Here is a 25743-nt window from a genome sequence, read left to right as displayed (position 1 = left end):
ACCTCATCTTTTGAAATCATCTTTGCTTTCTAAGAATTTTAAAAGGTATGATAAAATATTTTGAAGAGAAACATAATGTTCTCTAAATTCAGAAGATTACTTGAAAACCCACAGGGCAAATCTGTGATACAATTATGTTCATGTACAAAGAATCAACTAGCCTTTTTAAAAAAATAATTTTCGGAGGTTTGCATTTTGTTACCTTAAGAATATTGGCTCTCTGCTGAGGGCTTTGGGTTTCAGATTCATTTAAGAGTATTTCTGTTTGATACATCCATGTGGTGATATTAGCAACATTTTGAATAAATGTTTCCATATGTTTCTGATATGCCTAGAAGTAGGTAAAGAGAAACCAACATGTTACTAAACAGTTAGGATCAAAGGGAAACAGAAAAAAATGCATTACTACATAAATTATTATATTGTCCAAATACAAAAACTATAAAAGCAGTTCTATGAAACTACTTTAGAACTGCAAAAATAAGATCTAAATACTGGGTAAAATCAGAAAAAATTAAAACTTAGTTCTAATTCTTTACAAAGTTGCATATAAAGGGAGAGATGAAGCAAAGAGAGCTGTCCATCTATTGCAATGATGTAGACATTGGGATCCAAAGTGAGCTAAAAAATTAATACAAGTAATCCCTGGGTTATGAGAGTTCCCTTAGCGATCATTCAAAGTTACACAATCAATGTTTCCGAACAAGGCCCGAAACTATGAAACTTGCAGTACCATTGCAGTTGTTCACCCTTATGAATGACTGCAGAGCTTCTGCAACATTCGTCCTGCATGTTGCCAGCTGAAATGGAGCTTCTGAGGGGAGGATCCACTCCTCAGAAGCCCTGTTTGGCCATCCAGAGGCTTTTCCTGGCAACTTGCCGGCTGAAATGGAGATTCGATGGGGCAGATCTGCCCCTCAGAAGCCTCATTTGGCCTGTGAACAGGGCTTCTGAGACTCCGATCTGGTACCTGGAGGCTCCATTTCAGCCTGCAATAGGCCAGGAGAAGCCCGCAGAGGGCCAGAGCATCAGAGGCCAGATCCCACCCCTGGAGGCTCGAATATGCCACCCAGAGGCTCCATTTCAGTTTGCAATGGGCCAGAGGAGGCCCGTGGAGGACCAAACAGAGCACATGAGGCTGGACAGGAGACCGCTTTCTAGTTCTTCACAAGGTAAGTTACCCAGTGTGGCAGGTTGGGGGATGAAGAATTTGGGCTGCCGTGAGATATCTCATGGGTCAGGGAGGCCTTGGGTGGTCTTAGGCAGGTGGCCTGTTCTATTGGTAGGCCCCCAGGGCCTTCTCCACCCTGAAATACCTCATGTGCACTTAACAAGCCTCACATTTGATTAGTGAATGCATGGGCGAAAAGAGGGAGTGATCTTGTTCAAGATATGAGATTCACTCCAGTGGTGGGTTGCTCCCAGTTTGTTCCGGTTCGGTAGAGCTGGTAGTAAAAATCTGCTGGCGTTCGGAGAACCGGTAGTAATGGCTGGCTGGCCACCACCCCCCAAAACCGGTTCTCCGGCTGCCATGTTCATCGCTGTCATGTTCTTTGCGCATGTGCATTCCATTGACTTGCAAGTCAATGGGCATATGCAAAGAACATGGGGAGGCTGCCGATATTTTTTAGCAGCCTGTGGAGAAAGCGGCTGACAAAAAAGCCTTTTTGGAGGCTTCCTGGCCAGCCTCTTTCCAGCAGCAATGGTTGGCTGAGGGCCTCCAAAAATCCGGATCAGCTTGACTTCCTGACTTTGGACTGTGAAAGGTAAGCAGCCAAAAAGAGGTGGTGGGGGAGGAAGGCAGACAAGTGGGCCTAGCCATGGGGACCACCAGGAAGGCAGGCAACCATGTCAGGGCCACCCGGCTGGCTAGCTCCCTTCCCTGTGGCCCTGCCATACTCGCCTGCCTTCTGGCCTGGCCAGTGGATGGGTGGGCGGCTCTTCGGGGAGACAGAGCCACTGTGCTGGAGGTAAGAGGGGCAGTGGCAATGACGGTGCTGGGGGAGGGTGGCAAATGTCACACACACACACACACACACACACACACACACACACACACACAAGCCCCTGTCGCCCCCACTGCCACTTCTTTTGCTGCTTGTTTCTCGCCAGTCTTAAAGTCTATCACGAAGAGCTGGAAGGTGTTTCCTTATGGCATTGGGCCGGGTTATTTACGGGACCGCCTACTGCTACCGAATACCTCCCACCGACCCGTGCGCTCTCATAGAGAGGGTCTCCTCAGGGTGCCGTCAGCGAGGCAATGTCGTCTGGCGACGCCCAGGGGAAGGGCCTTCTCTGTGGGGGCTCCCACCCTCTGGAACGAACTACCCCCCGGACTTCGTCAGCTTCCGGACCTTCGGACCTTCCGCCGCGGGCTTAAAACATACTTATTTAATTGTGCAGGACTGAGCTAGATTTTAAATTTATGGTTTTAATTGGGTTTTATTCTTATATTTTAATTAACGGGCTTTTAGAATAAGTTTTTTAACTGTTTTTATATTGTATTTATGTGTTTTTTAAGTGCCTGTGAACCGCCCTGAGTCCTTCGGGAGATAGGGCGGTATATAAATATGATTAAATAAATAAAATAAATAAATAAAATCTCCCCCAAGTCATCTTGATCCCCCAAGAAAACATCTTCCAGTTCTTAACAATCAACTTTAAGAGTGGCGAGAAGTGGCAGCAGAGGTGACAGGGGCTTGTGTGTGTGTGTGTGTGTGTGTGTGTGTTTACTTCCTGTAAGCTGCAGATTACAGGAAGCCAGCAGATCGGAGGCTTACTTGCTTGTCTGGCAGAGCGCAGACTGGCAGATCCGGGTCTTCTCTCAGCGGTTGTGTGCAGGGAAAAATATTGCAAAGTAAAGAAAAACTCCTAGAGCAAGAAGTTAATTGTCTTGCACTCACGAGAAGTTTTTTTTTTACTTTGCAAGGTTTTTTCCTGCACACAACGGCTGAGAGACCCCGGAGGTGCCACTCTCTGGTAAAACGTGCATCTCACAGTGGGGCAGGGGATGAGGGGGAGCTTGGCAAGCTTTGCAGCTGCGTGACTAGAAAGGTTGCCAGGCCGGTTGCCCTCTCCCTGCTGGCCAGCACCTCCCGAAGCTGCCAGCATTGCATGCAGTTGCTGCACTGGGACTGATAGGAGCAGCGGCAGCCCTCTCCTGTCTTTCTCCAGCTCCGGGGGAGGGGGAGGAGAGGAGAGGAACTTCACAAACAAAAGAGAATTCTCTCTTTTGGCATCGGAGCCAAAGCTAAAAGAAAGTGGTAGGGAGGAAAAGAGGGAGGGTAGGAAGATGGCAAGAGCAATTTTTTTGTTGTTTTAACTCCTGTAACATCCTTCCCAGCTATTATTTTCTCTGCTCAGCAGCAGAGCTTTTTTTAATTTTATTTTAGTCCCATTCTTCCTGGGAGAGAAAAGAGTGGGGGCAGGGAGAGAATCATTTTCTGTCCTTGCCTCCTTCCCGTTTTTATTTGGTTTTCCCTCCTACCCTGAAAGGAGTTTCAGGCAGTGGTGGGATTCAGCCAGTTTGCACCTATTCGGGAGAACTGGTTGTTAACTTTCTAAGCAGTTTGGAGAACCGGTTGTTGGAAGAAATCTTATTTTGTTTTTTTCCACTTTACAGGGCTAATCCTGTAAGGAAGGCAGGAAGGAAACATTCTGGTGTTTGTTTCTAGCCTAATCTTTATTGCCCTGCTTACAGAAACTGCCTCTCTGGTTAACCCTTATTACATTTTAACAGCTAAGGCAAAGCATCCATCGACATGAGTGATTAAGTTGGCCATACCCACACAGTCACATGACCACTGAGCCATGCCTAGCCAGCTGGTCATTAGGGCAGAGAACCGGTTGTTAAATTATTTGAATCCCACCACTGGTTTCAAGCAAAAGGAAGGGGGGAAAGGTGGGGGAGAAGGATCTGGGAGTGGAAAGAATGAGAACGAGACCAGGTGTGTGTGTGTGTGAGAGAGAGAGAGAGAGAGAGGGGAGGAAGTGTGTGTGTGTGTGAGAGAGAGAGAGAGAAAGAGTGGGGGCAGGGAGAGAATCATTTTCTGTCCTTGCCTCCTTCCCGTTTTTATTTGGTTTTCCCTCCTACCCTGAAAGGAGTTTCAGGCAGTGGTGGGATTCAGCCAGTTTGCACCTATTCGGGAGAACTGGTTGTTAACTTTCTAAGCAGTTTGGAGAACCGGTTGTTGGAAGAAATCTTATTTTGTTTTTTTCCACTTTACAGGGCTAATCCTGTAAGGAAGGCAGGAAGGAAACATTCTGGTGTTTGTTTCTAGCCTAATCTTTATTGCCCTGCTTACAGAAACTGCCTCTCTGGTTAACCCTTATTACATTTTAACAGCTAAGGCAAAGCATCCATCGACATGAGTGATTAAGTTGGCCATACCCACACAGTCACATGACCACTGAGCCATGCCTAGCCAGCTGGTCATTAGGGCAGAGAACCGGTTGTTAAATTATTTGAATCCCACCACTGGTTTCAAGCAAAAGGAAGGGGGGAAAGGTGGGGGGGAGAAGGATCTGGGAGTGGAAAGAATGAGAACGAGACCAGGTGTGTGTGTGTGTGAGAGAGAGAGAGAGAGAGAGGGGAGGAAGTGTGTGTGTGTGTGTGAGAGAGAGAGAGAGAGAGAGAGAGAGAGAAAGAAGAAAGAAAGAGACAAAGAGAAAGAAAAAAGAAAGAAGGGTGTGAGAAGGAATGGCTGGGAGGGGAGGGGCCAGACACATCGCTTGACGTGAGTGACATTCAGTTGGCCATGCCCACCCAGTCACATGACCAAGCCACATCCACTGTCACATGACCATCAAGCCACACCCACAAAATAAGCCATGCCCACAGAACCGGTAGTAAAAAAAATTAGAACCCATCCCTGATTCACTCCCATGAATCCTCTGGTTACAAATGGAATGGGCAGGCTCCATTACATTTGTAACTCAAAGACTACCTGTAGCCACTTTTATTTTTAAAAATTATATTCCTACAGTGCAAGGAAATCAGTTTAAAAACTATGCTATAATATTAATTTAGAAATCTTTGAACTTATTACATAATTACTAATATTATTTTTTCTAGAATTAATAAACAAAAAATGTGCAGCAATTTTAGAATATAGAGATTTTTTTAAAAATAACTTTCTCTGAGTTACAAACACAAAACTGATATCTATCATTGTGATTTTAAAAACTAGTCTTTATTATATAAATTAACATCATAAAGACTGAAATCACTTGGGAACTCTGTCTAAAAAATGAAAAAAGTGATATTCCATCTCTGTGATCATGAAAGTAAAGAAATACTAATTGATAATTTACCAGCAGCAAATTAAACCATTCCTCAGCTCGTGAAGTTACTGCAATCCAGTTACTACTGAGAAGGCTGAGTTTATCATTCACCAATGTTTCTTTCTCTTTAAGCACCATTTTCAGTCCCTCTCCCAAGTCAGTGATAATCTTCAACTGATGCTGTCGTTTTTCAGTCTCTACCTGTGTTCCCTGTGGAAAGCACACATGAAACAAATAACAGTAAATGTGAAGACAATGACTCTGAAATTTGCATTATGCATAACAGTATTGTTATTTATATATTGGAATACTTTGTGTATTAAAATAAATTGAAAGAGAAATAAATCTGCATTAATAGTGAATATAATAATATAGCATCCTAAAGCACTACATCTAATCAAGCAGCTAATGATAAATATGTTATGAATTTGTTGATCATGCCTCCACAAAATGGCTGTTGTACAGCAACAGCCTTTTTCCTCTCTTGCCAATGATCTGCTGTTTTTGCTGACAAAGCTGCTTCTTTGGCAGTGTTGCTGCCTGGGTCTGAATGGGAGCAGTTAGGAATGACCCAAGATCAGTGGTGGCTCCGCCCACCCACCCGGGCACTTCTGTGCAGAAGTGGTGCATACGTGTGCGCAAGCGCGTGCACACCCACAGGTGAACCAGTAGCGACAGGTTTTGAAACCCGCCCCTGCCCAAGATGATTTTTGGATGGCCTTGAATCCTCTTGGGAAGGGAGTTTTGAAGATTCCATTTCCCTGTGGGAGCAGTGAGAAAGTCACTGGGCAATTCTATCTTCCTTTCTAAGCAAGCCTGGGTTTTAACTTTCACTTTTTGAATTTATTCTTTCACTTTGCTTTTTATTGTTAAAAGTTGATCCTCGTCCTAGTTGAATGCTAATTTATTTCAATCCCCTGCTGGACTCCAGCTGGTTTTTTTCTCTTTGATTTATGATGCTGTTTGAATAAATTTTGCTCTCTTTGTAAGGAAACACTGCACGTTTTTAGATCATGAAGTGTTTTTATTAATATTGTACTCTCATCAGAGTGTTATTGCATTTTTTGTATTTGCAAAATATTTGGAGTTTATTTCTTTTGAATTTTCTTTTAATCTTGGATCAAGATATCCAGAAAATTTATTTCCTAGAAACTTGATTGAAGAGAGAAGTGACAAATTGTTTATTCTTAGGAGGACTGAGTAAGATTGGAGAATGGATTTATTACACTCAACTGGCAATCACTTCTACCTGAACTGTTTGAGAAGATAGACTTACTGTGGAGACTGAATTAGATAAGATGGGAACCACATCACCCTTTCCAATCCTCAGGTACTTCCTCGGTGCTCCAGGATTTTTGAAATATATTTATTTATTTGTTTGTTTGTTTGTTTGTTTGTTTGTTTGTCAAACACAACAGTATATATAAGCATGAAATAACCATACGAATTGGATACAATCAAAGGGAACATTAGGACAGGAACGGTAGGCACGCTGGTGCTCTTATGCACACCCCTTACAGACCTCTTAGGAATGGGGTGAGGTCAATAGTAGATAGTCTTTGGTTAAAGCTTTGGGGATTTTGGGAAGAGACCACAGAGTCAGGTCCAGGCATTAACAATTCTGTTACTGAAGTCATATTTTCTACAATCAAGATTGGAGCGGTTCACTTTAAGTTTAAATCTATTGTGTGCTCGTTGCGATTGTTATTGTTGCGATTGAAGCTGAAGTAGTCTTCAACAGGAAGGACATTGTAGCAGATGATTTTATGAATTATACTCAGGTCATGCAGAAGGCAGCGGAGTTCTAAATTTTCTAAACCCAGGATTTCAAGTCTGGTGGCATAAGTTATTTTGTTGTATTCAGAGGAGTGGAGAACTCTTCTTGTAAAATATTTCTGGACAATTGTATTAATGTCCGAAATGAGGTGTGGGTTCCAGACAGGTGAACTGTATTCGAGAATAGGTCTAGCAAATGTTTTGTATGCTCTGGTTAGTAGTGTAATCTTTCTGGAGAAGAAGCTACACAAGATTAAGTTTACAACTCTTAAAGCCTTTTTGGTGATGTAGTTGCAGTGGGCTTTAGCACTTAGATCGTTTGATATGAAAACTCCAAGATCTTTGACGGAGTGAGGGTCATCTACAAGGTCATGTCCATCAAGCTTATATTTAGTGTTCTGATTCTTTTTTCCAATCTGTAAGACAGAGCATTTGCTGCGTGAGATTTGGAGTTGCCAAATTTTTGACCATTCTGACACAAAGTCAAGGTCTTTTTGAAGGGTAGCCGCATTGTTGGTAGTGTTAAATAGTTTAACATCATCGGCAAAGAGAACACAATTACTTATAATATGGTCACAGAGGTCGTTAATGTATAATATGAAGAGTGTTGGTCCTAGAATGCTGCCTTGGGGGACACCGCTATTGACAGGAGCAGGATTTGATAGGGCACTGCTTATTTTGATCACTTATTGTTTGTTTGACAGGAACACAGTTATCCAATTATGGAGGGGTCCGGAGATGCCATAGGATTTAAGTTTTAGAAGAAGTTTGTCATGTACCACAGAGTCAAAAGCTTTACAGAAGTCTATGTAAATTGCATCTATTGCTTTGCCCTGATCAAGATTTGTAGTCCATATGTTTTTGCAGTGAGGAAGTTGTAAAGTACATGATAATTTTTTTCAGAAACCAAATTGTTTATTAGATAGTAGGTTGTTTGTTTCTAGGTGGAAGGTAATGGATTGGTTGATGATTGATTCCATTATTTTGCAGGTGACGCAGCATAAAGAAATTGGTCTGTAATTTTCAACTTTTGAAGACAGGGATGACCGTGGCTAGTGACCAAAGTTTGGGAAGGGAGTTTTGAAGATTCCATTTCCCTGTGGGAGCAGTGAGAAAGTCACTGGGCAATTCTATCTTCCTTTCTAAGCAAGCCTGGGTTTTAACTTTCACTTTTTGAATTTATTCTTTCACTTTGCTTTTTATTGTTAAAAGTTGATCCTCGTCCTAGTTGAATGCTAATTTATTTCAATCCCCTGCTGGACTCCAGCTGGTTTTTTTCTCTTTGATTTATGATGCTGTTTGAATAAATTTTGCTCTCTTTGTAAGGAAACACTGCACGTTTTTAGATCATGAAGTGTTTTTATTAATATTGTACTCTCATCAGAGTGTTATTGCATTTTTTGTATTTGCAAAATATTTGGAGTTTATTTCTTTTGAATTTTCTTTTAATCTTGGATCAAGATATCCAGAAAATTTATTTCCTAGAAACTTGATTGAAGAGAGAAGTGACAAATTGTTTATTCTTAGGAGGACTGAGTAAGATTGGAGAATGGATTTATTACACTCAACTGGCAATCACTTCTACCTGAACTGTTTGAGAAGATAGACTTACTGTGGAGACTGAATTAGATAAGATGGGAACCACATCACCCTTTCCAATCCTCAGGTACTTCCTCGGTGCTCCAGGATTTTTGAAATATATTTATTTATTTGTTTGTTTGTTTGTTTGTTTGTTTGTCAAACACAACAGTATATATAAGCATGAAATAACCATACGAATTGGATACAATCAAAGGGAACATTAGGACAGGAACGGTAGGCACGCTGGTGCTCTTATGCACACCCCTTACAGACCTCTTAGGAATGGGGTGAGGTCAATAGTAGATAGTCTTTGGTTAAAGCTTTGGGGATTTTGGGAAGAGACCACAGAGTCAGGTCCAGGCATTAACAATTCTGTTACTGAAGTCATATTTTCTACAATCAAGATTGGAGCGGTTCACTTTAAGTTTAAATCTATTGTGTGCTCGTTGCGATTGTTATTGTTGCGATTGAAGCTGAAGTAGTCTTCAACAGGAAGGACATTGTAGCAGATGATTTTATGAATTATACTCAGGTCATGCAGAAGGCAGCGGAGTTCTAAATTTTCTAAACCCAGGATTTCAAGTCTGGTGGCATAAGTTATTTTGTTGTATTCAGAGGAGTGGAGAACTCTTCTTGTAAAATATTTCTGGACAATTGTATTAATGTCCGAAATGAGGTGTGGGTTCCAGACAGGTGAACTGTATTCGAGAATAGGTCTAGCAAATGTTTTGTATGCTCTGGTTAGTAGTGTAATCTTTCTGAAGAAGAAGCTACACAAGATTAAGTTTACAACTCTTAAAGCCTTTTTGGTGATGTAGTTGCAGTGGGCTTTAGCACTTAGATCGTTTGATATGAAAACTCCAAGATCTTTGACGGAGTGAGGGTCATCTACAAGGTCATGTCCATCAAGCTTATATTTAGTGTTCTGATTCTTTTTTCCAATCTGTAAGACAGAGCATTTGCTGCGTGAGATTTGGAGTTGCCAAATTTTTGACCATTCTGACACAAAGTCAAGGTCTTTTTGAAGGGTAGCCGCATTGTTGGTAGTGTTAAATAGTTTAACATCATCGGCAAAGAGAACACAATTACTTATAATATGGTCACAGAGGTCGTTAATGTATAATATGAAGAGTGTTGGTCCTAGAATGCTGCCTTGGGGGACACCGCTATTGACAGGAGCAGGATTTGATAGGGCACTGCTTATTTTGATCACTTATTGTTTGTTTGACAGGAACACAGTTATCCAATTATGGAGGGGTCCGGAGATGCCATAGGATTTAAGTTTTAGAAGAAGTTTTTCATGTACCACTGAGTCAAAAGCTTTACAGAAGTCTATGTAAATTGCATCTATTGCTTTGCCCTGATCAAGATTTGTAGTCCATATGTTTTTGCAGTGAAGAAGTTGTAGATTACAGGATATTTTTTTTCTGAAACCAAATTGTTTATTAGAGAGTAGGTTGTTTGTTTCTAGGTGGAAGGTAATGGATTGGTTAATGATTGATTCCATTACTTTGCAGGTGACACAGCATAAAGAAATTGGTCTGCAATTTTCAACTAGGCTGGGGTCTTCTTTTTTGAAGACAGGGATGACCGTGGCTAGTGACCATAGTTTGGGAAGGGAGCTGGCCCTGAAAGATTTTTCAAAGATTATGCTTAGGAGTTTTGCTATAATAGTGGAAAACTTTTTTAAGAAGTATGCACATAGACCATCAGGTCCAATAGATAGAGATGATTTTAGTCTGTGAAGGGCCTTTTCAACATTATCTTCTGTGAAATCTATTTGTGTTAGATCGTTGTAATCATTTTTGGTACGACTGGGGAATTTTGGATATGAGCCATTACTGTTAACAAAGACTGAGCCGAAGAATGTATTAAAGAGGTTTGTTTTAACTTTTTCATCATTACATTCTTTACCGTTAGATCCTTTTAGGGATAGGATGGATCTCGAGTATTTGTTTGTTGTTTACAAAATTTGTTTGTTGTTTACAAAATTATAGAAAGCGCAATTGGATTTTGTGTGCAGAAGGTCTTCTTCTTGTTTGATGTGGTAATTGGTGTATTCAGTCTTTATTTGGTGGGATATATTTTTGTAGCGGTTTTTAAAGTTGGCTACATAGCCAATTTTGTTTTTTCTCCAGAGGGATTTTTTTTTTGGATTGGAGCTTTTTTATTGAAATGGGTAATTTGTTTTTCCTGATTTTGGTGGTAGTTTGTGGTACGTATAGTTTAATGACTCATAACATAACATAACATAACATAACATAACATAACATAACATAACATAACATAACATAACATAACATAACATAACATAACATAACATAACATAACATAACATAACATAACATAACATAACATAACATAACATAACATAACATAACATAACATAACATAACATAACAACAGAGTTGGAAGGACCTTGAGGCCTTCTAGTCCAACCCCTGCCCAGGCAGGAAACCCTACACCATCTCAGTCAGATGGTTATCCAACATTTTCTTAAAAATTTCCAGTGTTGGAGCATTCACAACTTCTGCAGGCAAGTCGTTCCACTTATTAATTGTTCTAACTGTCAGGAAATTTCTCCTTAGTTCTAAGTTGCTTCTTTCTTTGATCAGTTTCCACCCATTGCTTCTTGTTCTACCTCAGGTGCTTTGGAGAACAGCCCGACTCCCTCTTCTTTGTGGCAACCCCTGAGATATTGGAACACAGCTATCATGTCTCCCCTAGTCCTTCTTTTTATTAAACTAGACATACCCAGTTCCTGCAACCGGTCTTCATATGTTTTAGCCTCCAGTCCTCTAATCATCTTTGTTGCTCTTATCTGCACTCTTTCTAGAGTCTCAACATCTTTTTTACATCGTGGAGACCAAAACTGGATGCAATATTCCAAGTGTGGCCTTACCAAGGCATTATAAAGTGGCACTAACACTTCACGTGATCTTGATTTTATCCCTCTGTTTATGCAGCCCAGAACAGTGTTGGCTTTTTTAGCAGCTGCTGCACACTGCTGGCTCATATCTAAATGGTTATCCACTAGGACTCCAAGATCCCTCTCACAGGTACTACTATTGAGCAAGGTACCATATATACGGTACTGGTGCATTTTGTTTTTTTTGCCTAAATGTAGAATCTTACTTTTTTCACTGTTGAATTTCATTTTGTTAGATAGCGCCCAACGTTCAAGTCTGTCAAGATCTTTCTGTATCTTGAGCCTATCTTCTGGAGTGTTGGCTATTCCTGCCAGCTTGGTGTCATCTGCAAATTTGATGAGTTCCCCATCTATCCCCTCGTCCAAGTCATTGATGAAGATGTTGAAGAGTACTGGGCCTAAAACAGAGCCTTGGGGTACTCCACTGCATACTTCCCTCCATGTGGATGTAGTTCCGTTGAGGACTACACGTTGAGTGCGGTTGGTCAGCCAGTTACGAATCCATCTGGTGGTGGTGCTGTCTAACCCACATTTTTCTACTTTATCTAGTAGTAGGTTATGGTCTACTTTATCAAATGCTTTACTGAAGTCCAAGTAAATTATATCGACAGCATTCCTCTGGTCTACTAATTTTGTCATTTTGTCAAAGAATGCGATAAGATTAGTCTGGCATGATCTGTTTTTGACAAACCCATGTTGGCTTTTGGTTATTACTTTGCTTCTAGGTGTTTGGTGATTCGTTGCTTGATTATCTTTTCCAGAATCTTCCCCAGTATTGAGGTCAGGCTGATAGGTCTGTAGTTTCCTGGATCTGTTTTTTTTCCTTTTTTGAAGATGGGAACTACATCAGCTCTTTTCCAGTCCTCTGGCAGCTCCCCTGTGCTCCAGGATCTTTGAAAGATATAGTTCAGTGGTTCTGAGATCACGTCTGCCAGTTCCTTCAGAACCTTGGGGTGTAATCCATCCGGTCCTGGTGATTTGAACTCGTCTAGGGTAGACAGGTGTTCACTTACCATTTTCTTCCTATTTTAACTTGTGTTTCTAATCTGTTTTTGTAGTGCTGTTTTGATAGGTTGGATTGTTTTTCCTTTTGTGTAAAGACAGATGCAAAATATGAGTTAAGTAGATCTGCTTTCTCCTGTTGCTTGTCATCTTCTTGCCACTTTCTCCCAGCAATGGGCCAATTGTTTCCTTGACTTTTTCTTGTTTTTAACATGTTGGAAGAAGCTTTTTGTTATTTTTACTTTTGTCGCTAGCCTTTGTTCATTGTGAGCCTTAGCTTTCCTCACTTCATCTTTACAGGCTCGGCTATTTGCTGATATTCTGCCTTAGTTATTTGCCCCTCTTTCCACTTTTTATATTTGTCCTTTTTGTCTTTCAATTTGTCAGATAGTTCTTTATGCATCCATGCTGGTTTCTTTTGTGATCTATTATTTTTCTTCTTCATTGGTATTGTGTTAGACTGTGCTTTTATAATCTCACTTTTCAAAATTTCCCAAGCTTCTTGAGTTGTTTTCCTCCTGAGGATTCTCATCCATTGAATCCTTCTCAAGCTCTCTCTAAGTTTATTGAAATTAGCTCTTAAAGTCCAAGACTCTAGTTTGACTTTGTTCTACTACTTGTATTTGCTTAATGTCGAATTCCGATATTGGGTGGTCACTTGCCCCCAAGGTTCCTGTAGCTTCAACACCTTCTATCATTTCATCTCTGTTAGTGAGAATTAAGTCCAGTATTGCTGATCCCCTTGTCGCCTTCTCTATTTTTTGGGAAACAAAGTTGTCTGCTAGGTTTGTTAGGAACCTGTTGGATCTTCCACTTGGTGCAGAGTTTGTTTCCTAGTTGATGTCAGGGTAGTTAAAATCCCCCATTACTACTGTGATGTGCTTCCTACATACCTTAGTTAGCTGACTAGCAAAAAGTTCATCTACTTCCTCTGTTTGGTTGGGTGGCCTATAGTATAGACCTATGGCAATATCGTTTTTCACCCCTTTTATATTGACCCAAATACATTCAAGATGATTTTCATCATTGTTGTGCTCTATTTCTGTAGAGATGTAGTTATTTCTTATATATAGTGCAACTCCACCTCCTCTTTTATTTGGTCTATTTCTTTTAAATAATTTATATCCCTCTATTGACTTCAAGTAGGAAAACGCTATAGTGGTCTTCAGCAGTCATACAGTTAGAGAATAGAATTTGCCAGTCAAGAGATGAGAGGTCGGTGTCTATAAGATCATAGTTGGATTTTCTGAAATTGTAGTTTGGTATACCATTATTATGGAGATTATTGTAAGGGCGTATATTGAGACAAAAGTCTATCATGCTGTGGTCACTGATGGAAAAGGGTTCTTTTATTTGCAGTCCATAAATTGAGTTTGTGTTGTTGCAGAAGATGAGGTCAAGGCAGTTGTTGAGTCTTGTATTGTTAGTTACTAGTTGATCAAGACCTAGATTTGTAACAGCATTGTACAGGGTAGTATGGATGCGTTCAGTTGTACATTAGTTTGTTATCCAATTAATAAGAGGTAGGTTGAGGTCACCCAGGAAGATGAGAGGATAGGGGCAAGAGGCAGCCCATGTTAGTAGTGTGGTTAACATGTTTGCATGTGCGATGTCATAGTTAGGGGCTCTGTAGCATAGCAAAAAGTAAAGTGTGATGTTAAGGGACAGTTCACAGACAATAGTTTCTGGAAGAGCGAGTTTATGTGCAACTTGAATATTTTTTAGATTCAATGTCTTTGTGTAAAAGATAGCCACTCCCCCTCCTCTGCGAGTTTCACGATCGGACCGGAAAACATGATATTCTCTGTCTGAAATGATGGAGTCTGGGAGGGATGAGTTCAGCCATATTTTGCATACAAATATAATGTCAAATGTACCAGTATTTAACAAGAGGAGAAATTCAGGCATTTAGTTTACAATGCTTCTTGCATTTATCAGTTTGCATTTAAGTTCTGTAGTGGTTGGTATAGAGGAAATAAGGGGCGTGCATACCTAGTTTTGGATGACAGCTGGTTGAAAGTTCTGTATGATGGATGATTGGATGTTGGGCAATTGATTGTAGGTTTTTCTTTTAATGCAGTCAGCACAGTAGTCAATGTATAGGTTGGATTCGCCTTCGTCTTGCCGTCGTTTGAGTTCTGTGTGGAGTTCACGGGAGTGGATCCGTTGCAGAAATGATAGATCAGGCCGTGATCTAAGTTTGCTATGGATGGGGTTGGTTCTGGCAATTGAGTTTATAGCATAAATGAACTTTCTTTTGCTGGTCTCATTTATGAAATGACTCTACAGAATCTAGGTGCCATTGAGCCATCACTGTTTTTGTATTCTGGTCCATCTCTGGAGACTTCAATTATTTCGTCAGGGGAGATGGTGGGTGAATTATAATTTTTAATGATGTTACGAATCTTAGTGATATCTGGTTCACTGGTGTTATCTAATCCAAATAATATAAGCCGCTGGGCAAGGTCATCAGTGGTTTCGGGGTGAGTTATCATCTGTACGCTGATGACACTCAGCTGTACTTTTCCACCCCGGACCACCCCAACGAAGCGGTCGAAGTGCTGTCCCGGTGCCTGGAAGCTGTACGGGTCTGGATGGGGAGAAACAGACTCAGGCTCAATCCCTCCAAGACGGAGTGGCTGTGGATGCCGGCACCCCGGTACAGTCAGCTGCATCCACAGCTGACTGTTGGGGGCGAGTTAGTGGCCCCAAAGGAGGTGGTTCGCAACTTGGGCATCCTCCTGGATGGACGGCTGTCCTTTGATGAACATCTGGCGGCCGTCTCCAGGAGGGCCTTCTACCAAGTTCGCTTGGTTCACCAGTTCCTTGACCGGGATGCCTTATGCACAGTCACCCACGCTCTGGTTACGTCTCGGTTGGATTACTGCAATGCTCTCTACATGGGGCTGCCCTTGAGGTGCACCCGGAGGCTGCAGTTAGTCCAGAATGCGGCTGCGTGAGTAGTAACGGGAGCCGCTCGTGACTCCCACGTAACATCACTGCTCCGTAGTCTGCACTGGCTTCCTGTGGTCTTTCGGGTGTGCTTCAAGATTTTGGTTACCACCTTTAAAGCGCTCCATGGCTTAGGACCCGGGTACTTACGAGACCACCTGCTGTTACCCTATGCCTCCCACCGACCCGTACGCTCTCAGAGAGAGGGTCTCCTCAGGGTGCCATCCGCCAAACAGTGTCGGCTGGCGACCCCCAGGAGTAGGGCCTTCTCTGTGGGAGCATCAACGCTCTGGAATGAACTTCCTCCTGGCCTACGTCAAGAACCTGATCTTCGGACCTTCCGTCGTGAGCTAAAAACACACTTATTTATTCAAGCGGGACTGGCATAATAGTTTTGATTTTAAATTGGGATTTTATTAATATTTTTAAATTTTAAATTTAAATTTAAAATTTTAAATTATCAGCCTTTGTAATTTGCTATGTTTTTAATTGTTGGTTTTAATTGTATATATCTTGTTTTTTATCTTTGGCTGTACACTGCCCTGAGTCCTTTGGGAGAAGGGCGGTATAAAAATTTGATAAATAAATAAATAAATAAATAAATAACATTTTGACATTTTTGTTTTCTCTCAATGGTATCTTTTACGAGTATGGCTACGTTGTTTGGTTGGTTGGCAGATACTTGTGGTTTAGGTTGTGGATTAGGTAATGTTTGTTGGATTGGGAAAGATTTTGATCTGCTGAGTTTTCATTTTTTTGAGTTGTAATTTTTTTTCAAAATTTGTGAAACGTGGTTCAAAACATGCTAGTATTCTTTTTTCTAAGCTTGCTTCAATGGAGTCGATGATAGTTTGTTGTGACTTTATAGTTGTTTCCAAGGTATGGACCCTATCAGACATGGCAATTACGTGGTCGAATTTTGGGAAACAAGATGGACATATATGGCTAAAGGTAGGATCTGATTATAGGAAATTGGCTATTGATTTGTTTATTTTCAGGCATGTGTGGTGGGCATAATTGGTACATAATCGGCATTTCTTGAATTCATCACATTCATCTATGGATTCGTTACATTTATAGCATATTCTGGAGTCGTTTGGGTCATTGTTTGTAGTGAAAACTTTTGTTTGAGGGTGTTTGGCAGATCTGTTGGAGTTTTTGCCTGGCATGGTCAATGTTCCGTAAGTATTTTACAAAATTAATTAGTCAATATTAATAGTGAAATAGTAACTAGCAAGTAATCAATCAGATAACAAATTAATAATAATAATAACAATAATAAATCAATTAACATAGAACAGTAAATAATGTCAATTAACTATTGAGTTGCTAATAATTAATTAATTAATTAGATTATTGGATATTCAGCTATTCAGTGCTAATTAATTAATTAATTAATGACTAATGATAATTGATATTTGATAATGGATAAATGATAGTAATGATAATGATCAATAATATTAGAGTTAACCCTTATTTAATGGAATATAGTTGTATGACAAAAATAGCTAGGCAATTAAAGATAAATAGAAAATAACTATCAATTAATTATACCAGACGCTAGATTAGTAGATGAATTGCCAATTGAAAGATAGCAGCTCCTTTCTAAAAGTTAGCAGCTTCCGAATGCCTTTCGCTTGACTCCTTTGTTTAGAAGACAAACAGCAGCCCGTTTCCTGCAGCTTTTGACTAGCGTGCTTTTTGTAGTCTTCCGGTGGGAGAGTTTTTAAAATGGTGGTAGATTTAAATCCAATCCAGTTTAAAATGGGGGAGATTAATGGAGCCGGCGCAGCCACTTCGAATAAGGATTATTTTGCCTGTCAATATTTAGCCAATATCCAAGAAGCCTTGCCTTGGTGCTGGGGATGAAGCTCTGCCTTGATTTTGTGTTGGGGGAATGATCCAATGATCTGGCAATCTCTCTCACATGTTGGGGATTTTTCCCACACACTGGGATCTCTCACATGCTGGGGATTTTTCTCACACACTGGGAACTCTCATACACTGGGATTAGGATTTTTCTATCATGCTGGGGATCTTTCTCACGTGCTGGGATCAGGATCGATATCAGGGGCTTCTGGGCTCCGGGGAAGATGATCCAGGGATCTGTTTTACACGCTGGGGGATCAGGGGCTTAAGCACTCAGCCGCTTTTTCTCATGGGAATTAAGCACTCTGCTGGAAGATCTCTCACCAGGGAATCAGGGGCTCTAGCACTCCCAGGTTACTTACTGGAATCAAGTGTTCCACCGAGGGGATCGCTCGTCAGGGAATTTTGGGCTCCAGCACTCCAGGATCAGCTCCTTCAGAACTCTGGGATGTAATCTTTCAGGTCCGGTGATTTATATTTGTACAAGTCAGATAGGTATTCTCTTATTCTCTTATTTTAATTTTTATTTCTGTTTTGTCTTTTACAGTAGGGTTGTTGTTGTTTTTGTACGTTGGGCTATAATTTTTGTGTGTGTGACGACTGATGCAAAGAATGAGTTAAGCAGCTCTGCTTTCTCCTTACTGCCTGTTACTTCCTTGCTATCTTCTCTCTTTAATGCAGGGGTCTCCAACATTGGTCCCTTTAAGACTTGTGGACTTCAACTCCCAGAGTTCCCCTGCTTTAGTGGATCTATTGTTTCCTTGACTTTTTTATTATTAATATGTTGAAATAAACTTTTTATTATTATTGTTCATTCTGAGCCTTTGCTTTCCTGACATCTTCTTTGCATGTTTTTGCCTTAGATAAGTGTCCTTCCTTCCATTTTTTGTACTTGCCCTTTTTGTACTTGCCCTCTTTCAGTTTGTCACAGAGATCTTTATGCAGCCATGCTGGTTTCTTCTTGGATTTCTTGTTTTTCTTTTTCAATGGTATTGTGCTAGACTGGATTTTTATTATTGCATGTTTCAGTTTCCCGTGCTTCTTGAGTTGTTTTCCCCTTTAGGATTTTCATCCATAGAATCTTTCCTAGGCTCTCTCTGAGTTTGTTAAAACCAGCTCTTTTAAAGTTTATTATATTTAATTAGACAATAATTGATAAGAGATGCCATTAAGAAACAAATGTAGATGTTTGAACCAGGAGGAATGACTTTTAACTTTGGGGGTGATTTGGGATAGATAATTTGCAGTGGCAAATTTTCTACAACTTGATTACAATAACAGTTGGTTAACCGAGGGTTTTGAAATTTTAACCTTGTCTTTTTATTGTTATTGTTTTATTGTTATTGTTTCATCGCTGTTAGCTATTTTGTCATTAATATAGTATATAGATGACAGGTCAATAGTTTGCAAATACCATATTTTTCAGAGTATAAGGCGCACTGGAGCTTAGTGCATGCAGCTTAGTTTTTGGGGAGGAAAATAGGGGGGAAAAATCTGCCTACTAGTATTCATCTGGCTAGCGTCCTTAGTCTGCACATTAGTTTGCTGGTTTTTATCCCCTGCTTGGGGATAAAAAACAGCTTCTAAAACACAACTGATCTTTGGAGAGAGAAGCAATGAGAAAAGCAGGAAAACCAGGATGATTGCTTCACTCGCTAGTGCCTCCTTAGGGCAGAAAAAAATCTTCACAGCTGAGAGTTGGAGGGAGCAGGAAAAGTACTTCATTCCTAGCACATTAGGGCTGAAAAAAAGCTTCACAGCTTAGAGTTGGAGGGAGCAGGCAAAGCAGGGAAGCAGAGATCATTTCACTTGCTAGCACCTATTAGGGCTGAATTTTTTTTTGAAAAAGCTACATTTGGAGTATAAGATGCACCCAAATTTTCAGCCTCTTTAAGGAGGGGAAAAAGTACATCTTTTTTCTGAAAAATACGGTAGATTTACTGGTTTTAAAAAATGGGCAGGGGGCCGCTTTGCAAGGAATGGGAACCAATATTGTAGAAATGTATTAATCAGTATTCAATTAGGGGGTATAACATGTGTCTATATATTTTTCTTTTCAATGCACTTTTTAAAAGTCTTGTTTGTTTTTTAAAATTATTTTGGAGTTTTGTATTTTAACTTCCCTTTGAATAAAAAAAAAAAACTTTTGATCACTTCTAGATTTAGATTTAAAATTTATTTAAAAATATTATATATTTAAGACCCCTTTATAACAACAACAACAACAACAACAACAACAACAACAACAACAGAGTTGGAAGGGACCTTGGAAGTCTTCTAGTCCAACCCCCTGCCCAGGCAGGAAACCCTACACCTACACCATTTCAGACAAATGGTTATCCAAATTTTCTTAAAACTTTCCAGTATTGGAGCATTTACAACTTCTGCAGGCAAGTTGTTCCACTGATTAATTGTTCTAACTGTCAGGAAATTTCTCCTTAGTTCTAAGTTGCTTCTCTCCTTGATTAGTTTCCACCCATTGCTTCTTGTTCTACCCTCAGGTGCTTTGGAGAATAGTTTGACTCCCTCTACTTTGTGGCAACCCCTGAGATATTGGAACACTGCTAACATGTCTCCCCTAGTCCTTCTTTTCATTAAACTAGGCATACCGAGTTCCTGCAACCGTTCTTCATATGTTTTAGTCTCCAGTCCCCTAATCATCTTTGTTGTTCTTCTCTGCGCTCTTTCTAGAGTCTCAACATCTTTTTTACATTGTGGCGACCAAAACTGAATGCAATATTCCAAGTGCGATCTTACCAAAGCATTCTAAAGTGGTATTATTAACATTTCATGTGATCTTGATTCTGTCCCTCTGTTTATGCAGCCTAGAACTGTGTTGGCTTTTTTGGCAACATATTTAAATGGTTGTCCACTAGAACTCCAAGATCCCTCTCACAGTTACTGCTATTGAGCAAGGTACCACATATCCAGTACCTGTGCATTTTGTTTTTTTGGCCTAAATGTAGAACCTTACTTTTTTCACTGTTGAATTTCATTTTGTTAGATAGTGCCCAATGTTCAAGTCTGTCAAGATCTTTCTGTATCTTGAGCCTATCTTATGGAGTGTTGGCTATTCCTGCCAGCTTGGTGTCATCTGCAAATTTGATGAGTTCCCCATCCCCATCTATCCCCTCGTCCAAGTCATTGATGAAGATGTTGAAGAGTACTGGGCCTAAAACAGAGCCTTGGGGTACTCCACTGCATACTTCCCTCCATGTGGATGTAGTTCCGTTGAGGACTACACGTTGAATGCGGTTGGTCAGCCAGTTACGAATCAATCTGGTGATGGTGCTGTCTAACCCACATTTTTCTACTTTATCTAGTAGTAGTTTATGGTCTACTTTATCAAATGCTTTACTGAAGTTAATTGGGTGGCTAATTTCCTGGTTAATTGGGTGTATTCATATTCCAGACTGTAACTCTTGTTCAAACTAAATTCTAAAACAAAACAATTATATTGCGGCTTTCTGGGTTGACGGCTTTCAGAGACTACCTAGAAAGAAAGTTTGGCTTTTAAGTTTCGGAAACCACGCATCTATTTCAGCTGAACTGAATTGAATTTTCCGTCACCGCCCGAAGATCGCCCGAGGATCGGAGCAGCTGCCGGAATCGATGCGTCCGCTGACTGAGGAGGTGACCATCAGCCCCGCCACTGGAGGTGACCATCAGCCCCGCTGCCGCCTGTCCATCACTGCCCGAAGATCACCCGAAGATCGGGGCGGCCACCACAATCGACCGCTGCCGCCAGAGTCGAGACCACCAGAATTGACTGCTGCCGCCAGAGTCGAGACAGCCGCTGCTGCCTGAATCATCATCAGCTCTGCTGCTGCCTGAATCAGCGGCTGGCGAAAATCGGGGCAGCTGCCAGAATCGAGGCGACCACTGCCTCCAGCCGACCACAGCCCCGCCGCTGCCATTTCCAGTGCTTTGAAACTTTGAATCCAGTGCTTTGAAACTTTGAATCCAGTGCTTTGAAACTTTGAATTCCCCGCCAAGGAGATCTATGTTGTCAGGGTGAGTCTCTTGGATTACCTCCATCCTCCCACCACCTCCTTCTCTGCTACCTCCAACATCCGCCATTACCATCCTCACTGCTTTCGCCCATCTTCATCTCCTCACCACTTCCTTCTCTGCTAACCCACGCCGCAGCCGGGAATCTCCTCCACCACCACCGTTTCATGAAACAACCAGGATTTAAAAGGATTTAAAACCACCTATTCCTCAATTAACAGGACCACTACAGGACCGCTGGTGAGTTCCAAAGAGACTCCAGTCTCCCAGCTTCCATTGACTTTTTGAAACTCCCGCCATTACGGCCACCCTTAAAGAAACTTCTTCAACCACCCAATCTCATCATTTTAAATTTCCCGCCAAATCTCACTGTTACCATAGTGATTCCCCATTACCATAGCAATTGCCAAATTGATTACCATTGAAAGTTAAAGAGAGAGATATAAAATTAAAGAAAATTGATTAAGTGACAGATACTTAATCATTACTAAAATTGGAAAGAGTGTGAAATAAAACAAAGGAATAAGAAAGATTATCATTATGCCAGCCAGAAAATCCAACGCTGATAAAATCTTAGAAACAAGATTAATAACTATTGAACAAAACTTAGATAAAAGATTGCAAGCTATTGAACAAAACCTAGAAAAAAGAATACAAAATATTGAGCAAAACTTAAGAAAATTTTTTTTAACAGTTATTGAACAAAATTTCACAAATTTGATAAAACAAATTTCAACACTAAAAAATGAAAACTCAAATGATCTTAATCTCTTCCCAACTCATCTATCATCACATAATACACAACCTAATACACAACCTACAACTCAACCTAGACAACAAATTAATACAACACAACCTAAACAACAAATAACTACTAACCAACTAATCAGAGATGCAATGGAGAGAGGACAAAATATAAATAATGCAATATTATTTGGACTTGAAAACACTAACGAACCAGATATCAATAAGATTCACAACATCATTGGAAATTATAACTCATCAACCATCTTCCCAAATGAAATGAGACTTGGTTGGGCATTGAAGGAGGGATGCCCCTGGTGGAGATGTGCCCACCGGGTTTCCAAGCATTTCATCAGCCGAGGGCCCAAGGTAGGGGTGGAAGGGTGGCGGTGGTTATTAAAGAGAGCCAATGGAGGCCACTGTACCTCAGATAGCCGGTTGTGAATCCCTTTACGTGAAGTGGGGATTGTTCTGGTGGGCTTGTTGATCACGTACCTGGCTCCTTGCTGCGTGACAACAGCCCTGCCCGAGTTGCTGGAGATGATAGCCGGGATGGCGGTTGATACCCCTAGGCATCCCCTCAGCCGGTATGTCATCAACGGCGGCTCGGGAGTTCATGGCCTCCATGACGGCCATGGACCTGACCCAATTAGTTGACGGCCCCACCCACATTGGGGGAAACACACTGGATCTGATTTTTGTCTCTGGACAGTGGTTGAGTGATCTGGAAGTACGAGAATTAGTCAATGAACCTTTGTCATGGTCAGATCACTCTCTCCTTCGTCTGGACTTTCGGACCGCCGCTCAACACCGCAGGGAGATGGGACCAATGCATTGGGTTCCGTCCCAGGCAACTGATGGACCCGGAGAGGTTCCTGATGGAGCTTGGGCCGTTCCCTGGCAATCTGGCCCACGGCTTGGCCGAGGAGCTTGTTGCGGCCTGGGAACAGGCCGCGGTGGGAGCCTTGGACTGTGTCGTATCGGCGTAGGTCTCAACCAGCTCCTTGGTTCTCCAAGGAGCTGAGGGAGATGAAGCGCCAGAGAAGATGCCTAGAGAGCGCTTGGAGGGCCAGCCATTCTGAAGCTGACCGTACACTAGTTAGGTCTTTCACCCAGACCTATCTAGTGGCATTGAGGGAGGCCAAGCGGGCCTATGGTTCTACCCTCATTGCATCAGCAGAGAACCGCCCAGCCTCCCTGTTTAGGGTGACTCGCTCCCTCCTTCACCAGGGGGGGTGCAATGATCCCTTACAGGGTTGTGCTGAGGACTTCAGCAGGTATCTGTTTGACAAAATCGCTCAGCTTTGGGACGGTCTGGACCAAAATTGGGTAGTTTCGGGTGAGGTGACGGAGGCTAGTCTTGTTGAGACCATCTGGGAAAAGTTTGATCCTGTGGCTCCCAAGGACATGGACAGGTTGCTGGGACGGCTGAATGCCACCACATGTTTATTGGACCCGTGTCCCTCCTGGTTGGTGCTGGCCACCCGGGAGGTGACACGAGGCTGGCTCCAGGGAATTGTCAACGCTTCATTGGGGGAGGATGTTGTTCCCACCGCCTTGAAAAAGGCGGTGGTGAGGCCCCTCCTCAAGAAGCCCTCCCTGGACCCAGCTGGACTATCGTCCAGTTTCCAACCTTCGCTTTGTGGCGAAGGTTGTTGAGAGTGTGGTGGCACATCAGTTACTCCAGTACCTGGATGAATCTGTCTATCTAGACCCGTTCCAGTCCGGTTTCTGACCCGGGTACAGCACGGAGACAGCTTTGGTCGCGATGACGGATGAGCTCTGGAGGGCCCGGGATAGGGGTTATTCCTCTGCCCTGGTTCTCCTACATCTCTCAGCGGCTTTCGATACCATCGACCATGGTATCCTGCTGCGACGGTTGGGGAGTTTAGGAGTGGGAGGCACCGTGTTTCGGTGATTCTCGTCCTATCTCTCCGACCGATCGCAGACAGTGTTGGCAGGGGGGCAGAGATCGACCTTGAGGCGCCTCCTTTGTGGGGTGCCACAGGGGTCGGTTCTCTCGCCTCTCCTGTTCAACATCTATATGAAGCCGCTGGGTGAGGTCATCAGTGGTTTTGGGGTGAGTTATCAACTGTACGCAGATGACACCCAGCTGTACATTTCCACCCCGACCACCCCAATGAAACTGTCGAAGTGTTGTCTCGGTGTTTGGAGGCCGTGTGGGTCTGGATGGGGAGAAACAGGCTCAAGCTCAACCCCTCCAAGACTGAGTGGCTGTGGATGCCGGCATCCCGGTACAGCCAGCTGCAACCGCGGCTGACTGTTGGAGGTGAATTATTGGCCCCAATGGAGAGGGTGCGCAATCTGGGTGTTCTCCTGGATGAATGGTTGTCCTTTGAAGATCATTTGGTGACCGTCTCCAGGAGAGCTTTTTACCAGGTCCGCCTGGTCCGCCAGTTGCGCCCCTTTCTAGACCGGGATGCCTTATGCACGGTCACTCATGCCCTCTCGCCTGGACTACTGCAATGCTCTCTACATGGGGCTCCCCTTGAGGAGCACCTGGAGGCTTCAGTTGATCCAGAATGCAGCTGCGCGGGTGATAGAGGGAGCCACTCGTGGCTCCCATATAACACCAATCCTGCGCAGGCTGCACTGGCTACCTGTGGTCTTCCGGGTGCACTTCAAGGTGTTGGTTATCACCTTTAAAGCGCTCCATGGCATAGGACCAGGATATCTTCGAGACCGCCTTCTGCTACCACATTCCTCCCACCGACCGGTACGCTCCCATAGAGAGAGTCTCCTCAGGGTGCCGTCAGCCAAACAGTGTTGGCTGGCGACCCCCAGGGGGAGAGCCTTCTCTGTGGGGGCACCTACCCTCTGGAACAAGCTTCCCCCAGGACTTTGACAACGTCCTGACCTCCGGACTTTTCGCCGCGAGCTGAAGACATATCTATTCTTCCGAGCAGGACCGGCTTGATAGGGGTTTTTAATTCGTTTTTAAATGGGGTTTATTTTATATTATGTATTTTATATTTAAATTTAGGCCACATTGGATAAGTTTTTTAAATAGTTTTTATTGTAATATATTGTATTGTTTTACTTGGCTGTTCACCGCCCTGAGTCCTTCGGGAGAAGGGCGGTATAAAAATTAAATTATTATTATTATTATTATTATTATTATTATTATTATTATTATTATTATTATTATTATTATTATTATTATTATTATTATTATTATTATTATTATTATTATTATTATTAAATAATTGCTGTCTCCAGAGATGGACCAGAATATAAAAACAGCGATGGGTCAACAGCACCAAGATTTTGCCGAGTCACATGCCTACCAGTAAACGTAAATTCATTTATACCATAAACTCAATTGCTAAAACCAACCCTGCCTACATAAACTTAGATCACGTCCTGAACTATCCTTTCTACAACGAATACGTTCTCGTGAACTTCGCACAGAGCTTAAAAGAAGACAAGACAATGGTGAATCCAACTTATACATCGACTACCATGCTGATTGCATAAAAAATAAAACCTACAATCAAAAAATCATCTCCAAACCCTCCATCACCCATAACAATCAACCAGCCATCCCAATATTCAATCAAGTACCCATCACCCTA

At 42.0% G+C, this 25743-nt stretch overlaps 1 protein-coding gene across 8 annotated transcripts in view; it reads right to left on the bottom strand.

The window, feature by feature from the left end:
- DMD (dystrophin) overlaps positions 1-25743 on the bottom strand; it is a 1918566-nt gene that overhangs the window by 1096736 nt on the left and 796087 nt on the right. For all 8 annotated transcript variants that reach the window (XR_009155503.1, XR_009155504.1, XM_058186507.1 and 5 more), the window contains 2 exons: positions 5314-5493; positions 203-331 (listed from right to left, as the gene is read on the bottom strand). Coding sequence is in view for 6 of the 8 variants with exons in the window: in XM_058186507.1 (XP_058042490.1) it covers positions 203-331; positions 5314-5493 (309 nt within the window). In the remaining 2 variants the exon portion in view is untranslated. The remainder of the gene's footprint in view (positions 1-202; positions 332-5313; positions 5494-25743) is intronic.

The sequence above is a fragment of the Ahaetulla prasina genome, chromosome 5 (genome assembly GCF_028640845.1).
Source record: "Ahaetulla prasina isolate Xishuangbanna chromosome 5, ASM2864084v1, whole genome shotgun sequence".
NCBI lineage: Eukaryota > Metazoa > Chordata > Lepidosauria > Squamata > Colubridae > Ahaetulla > Ahaetulla prasina.
The sequence above is the reverse complement of the archived record's forward strand: the minus strand, read 5'-3'. Positions and strand labels throughout refer to the sequence as shown.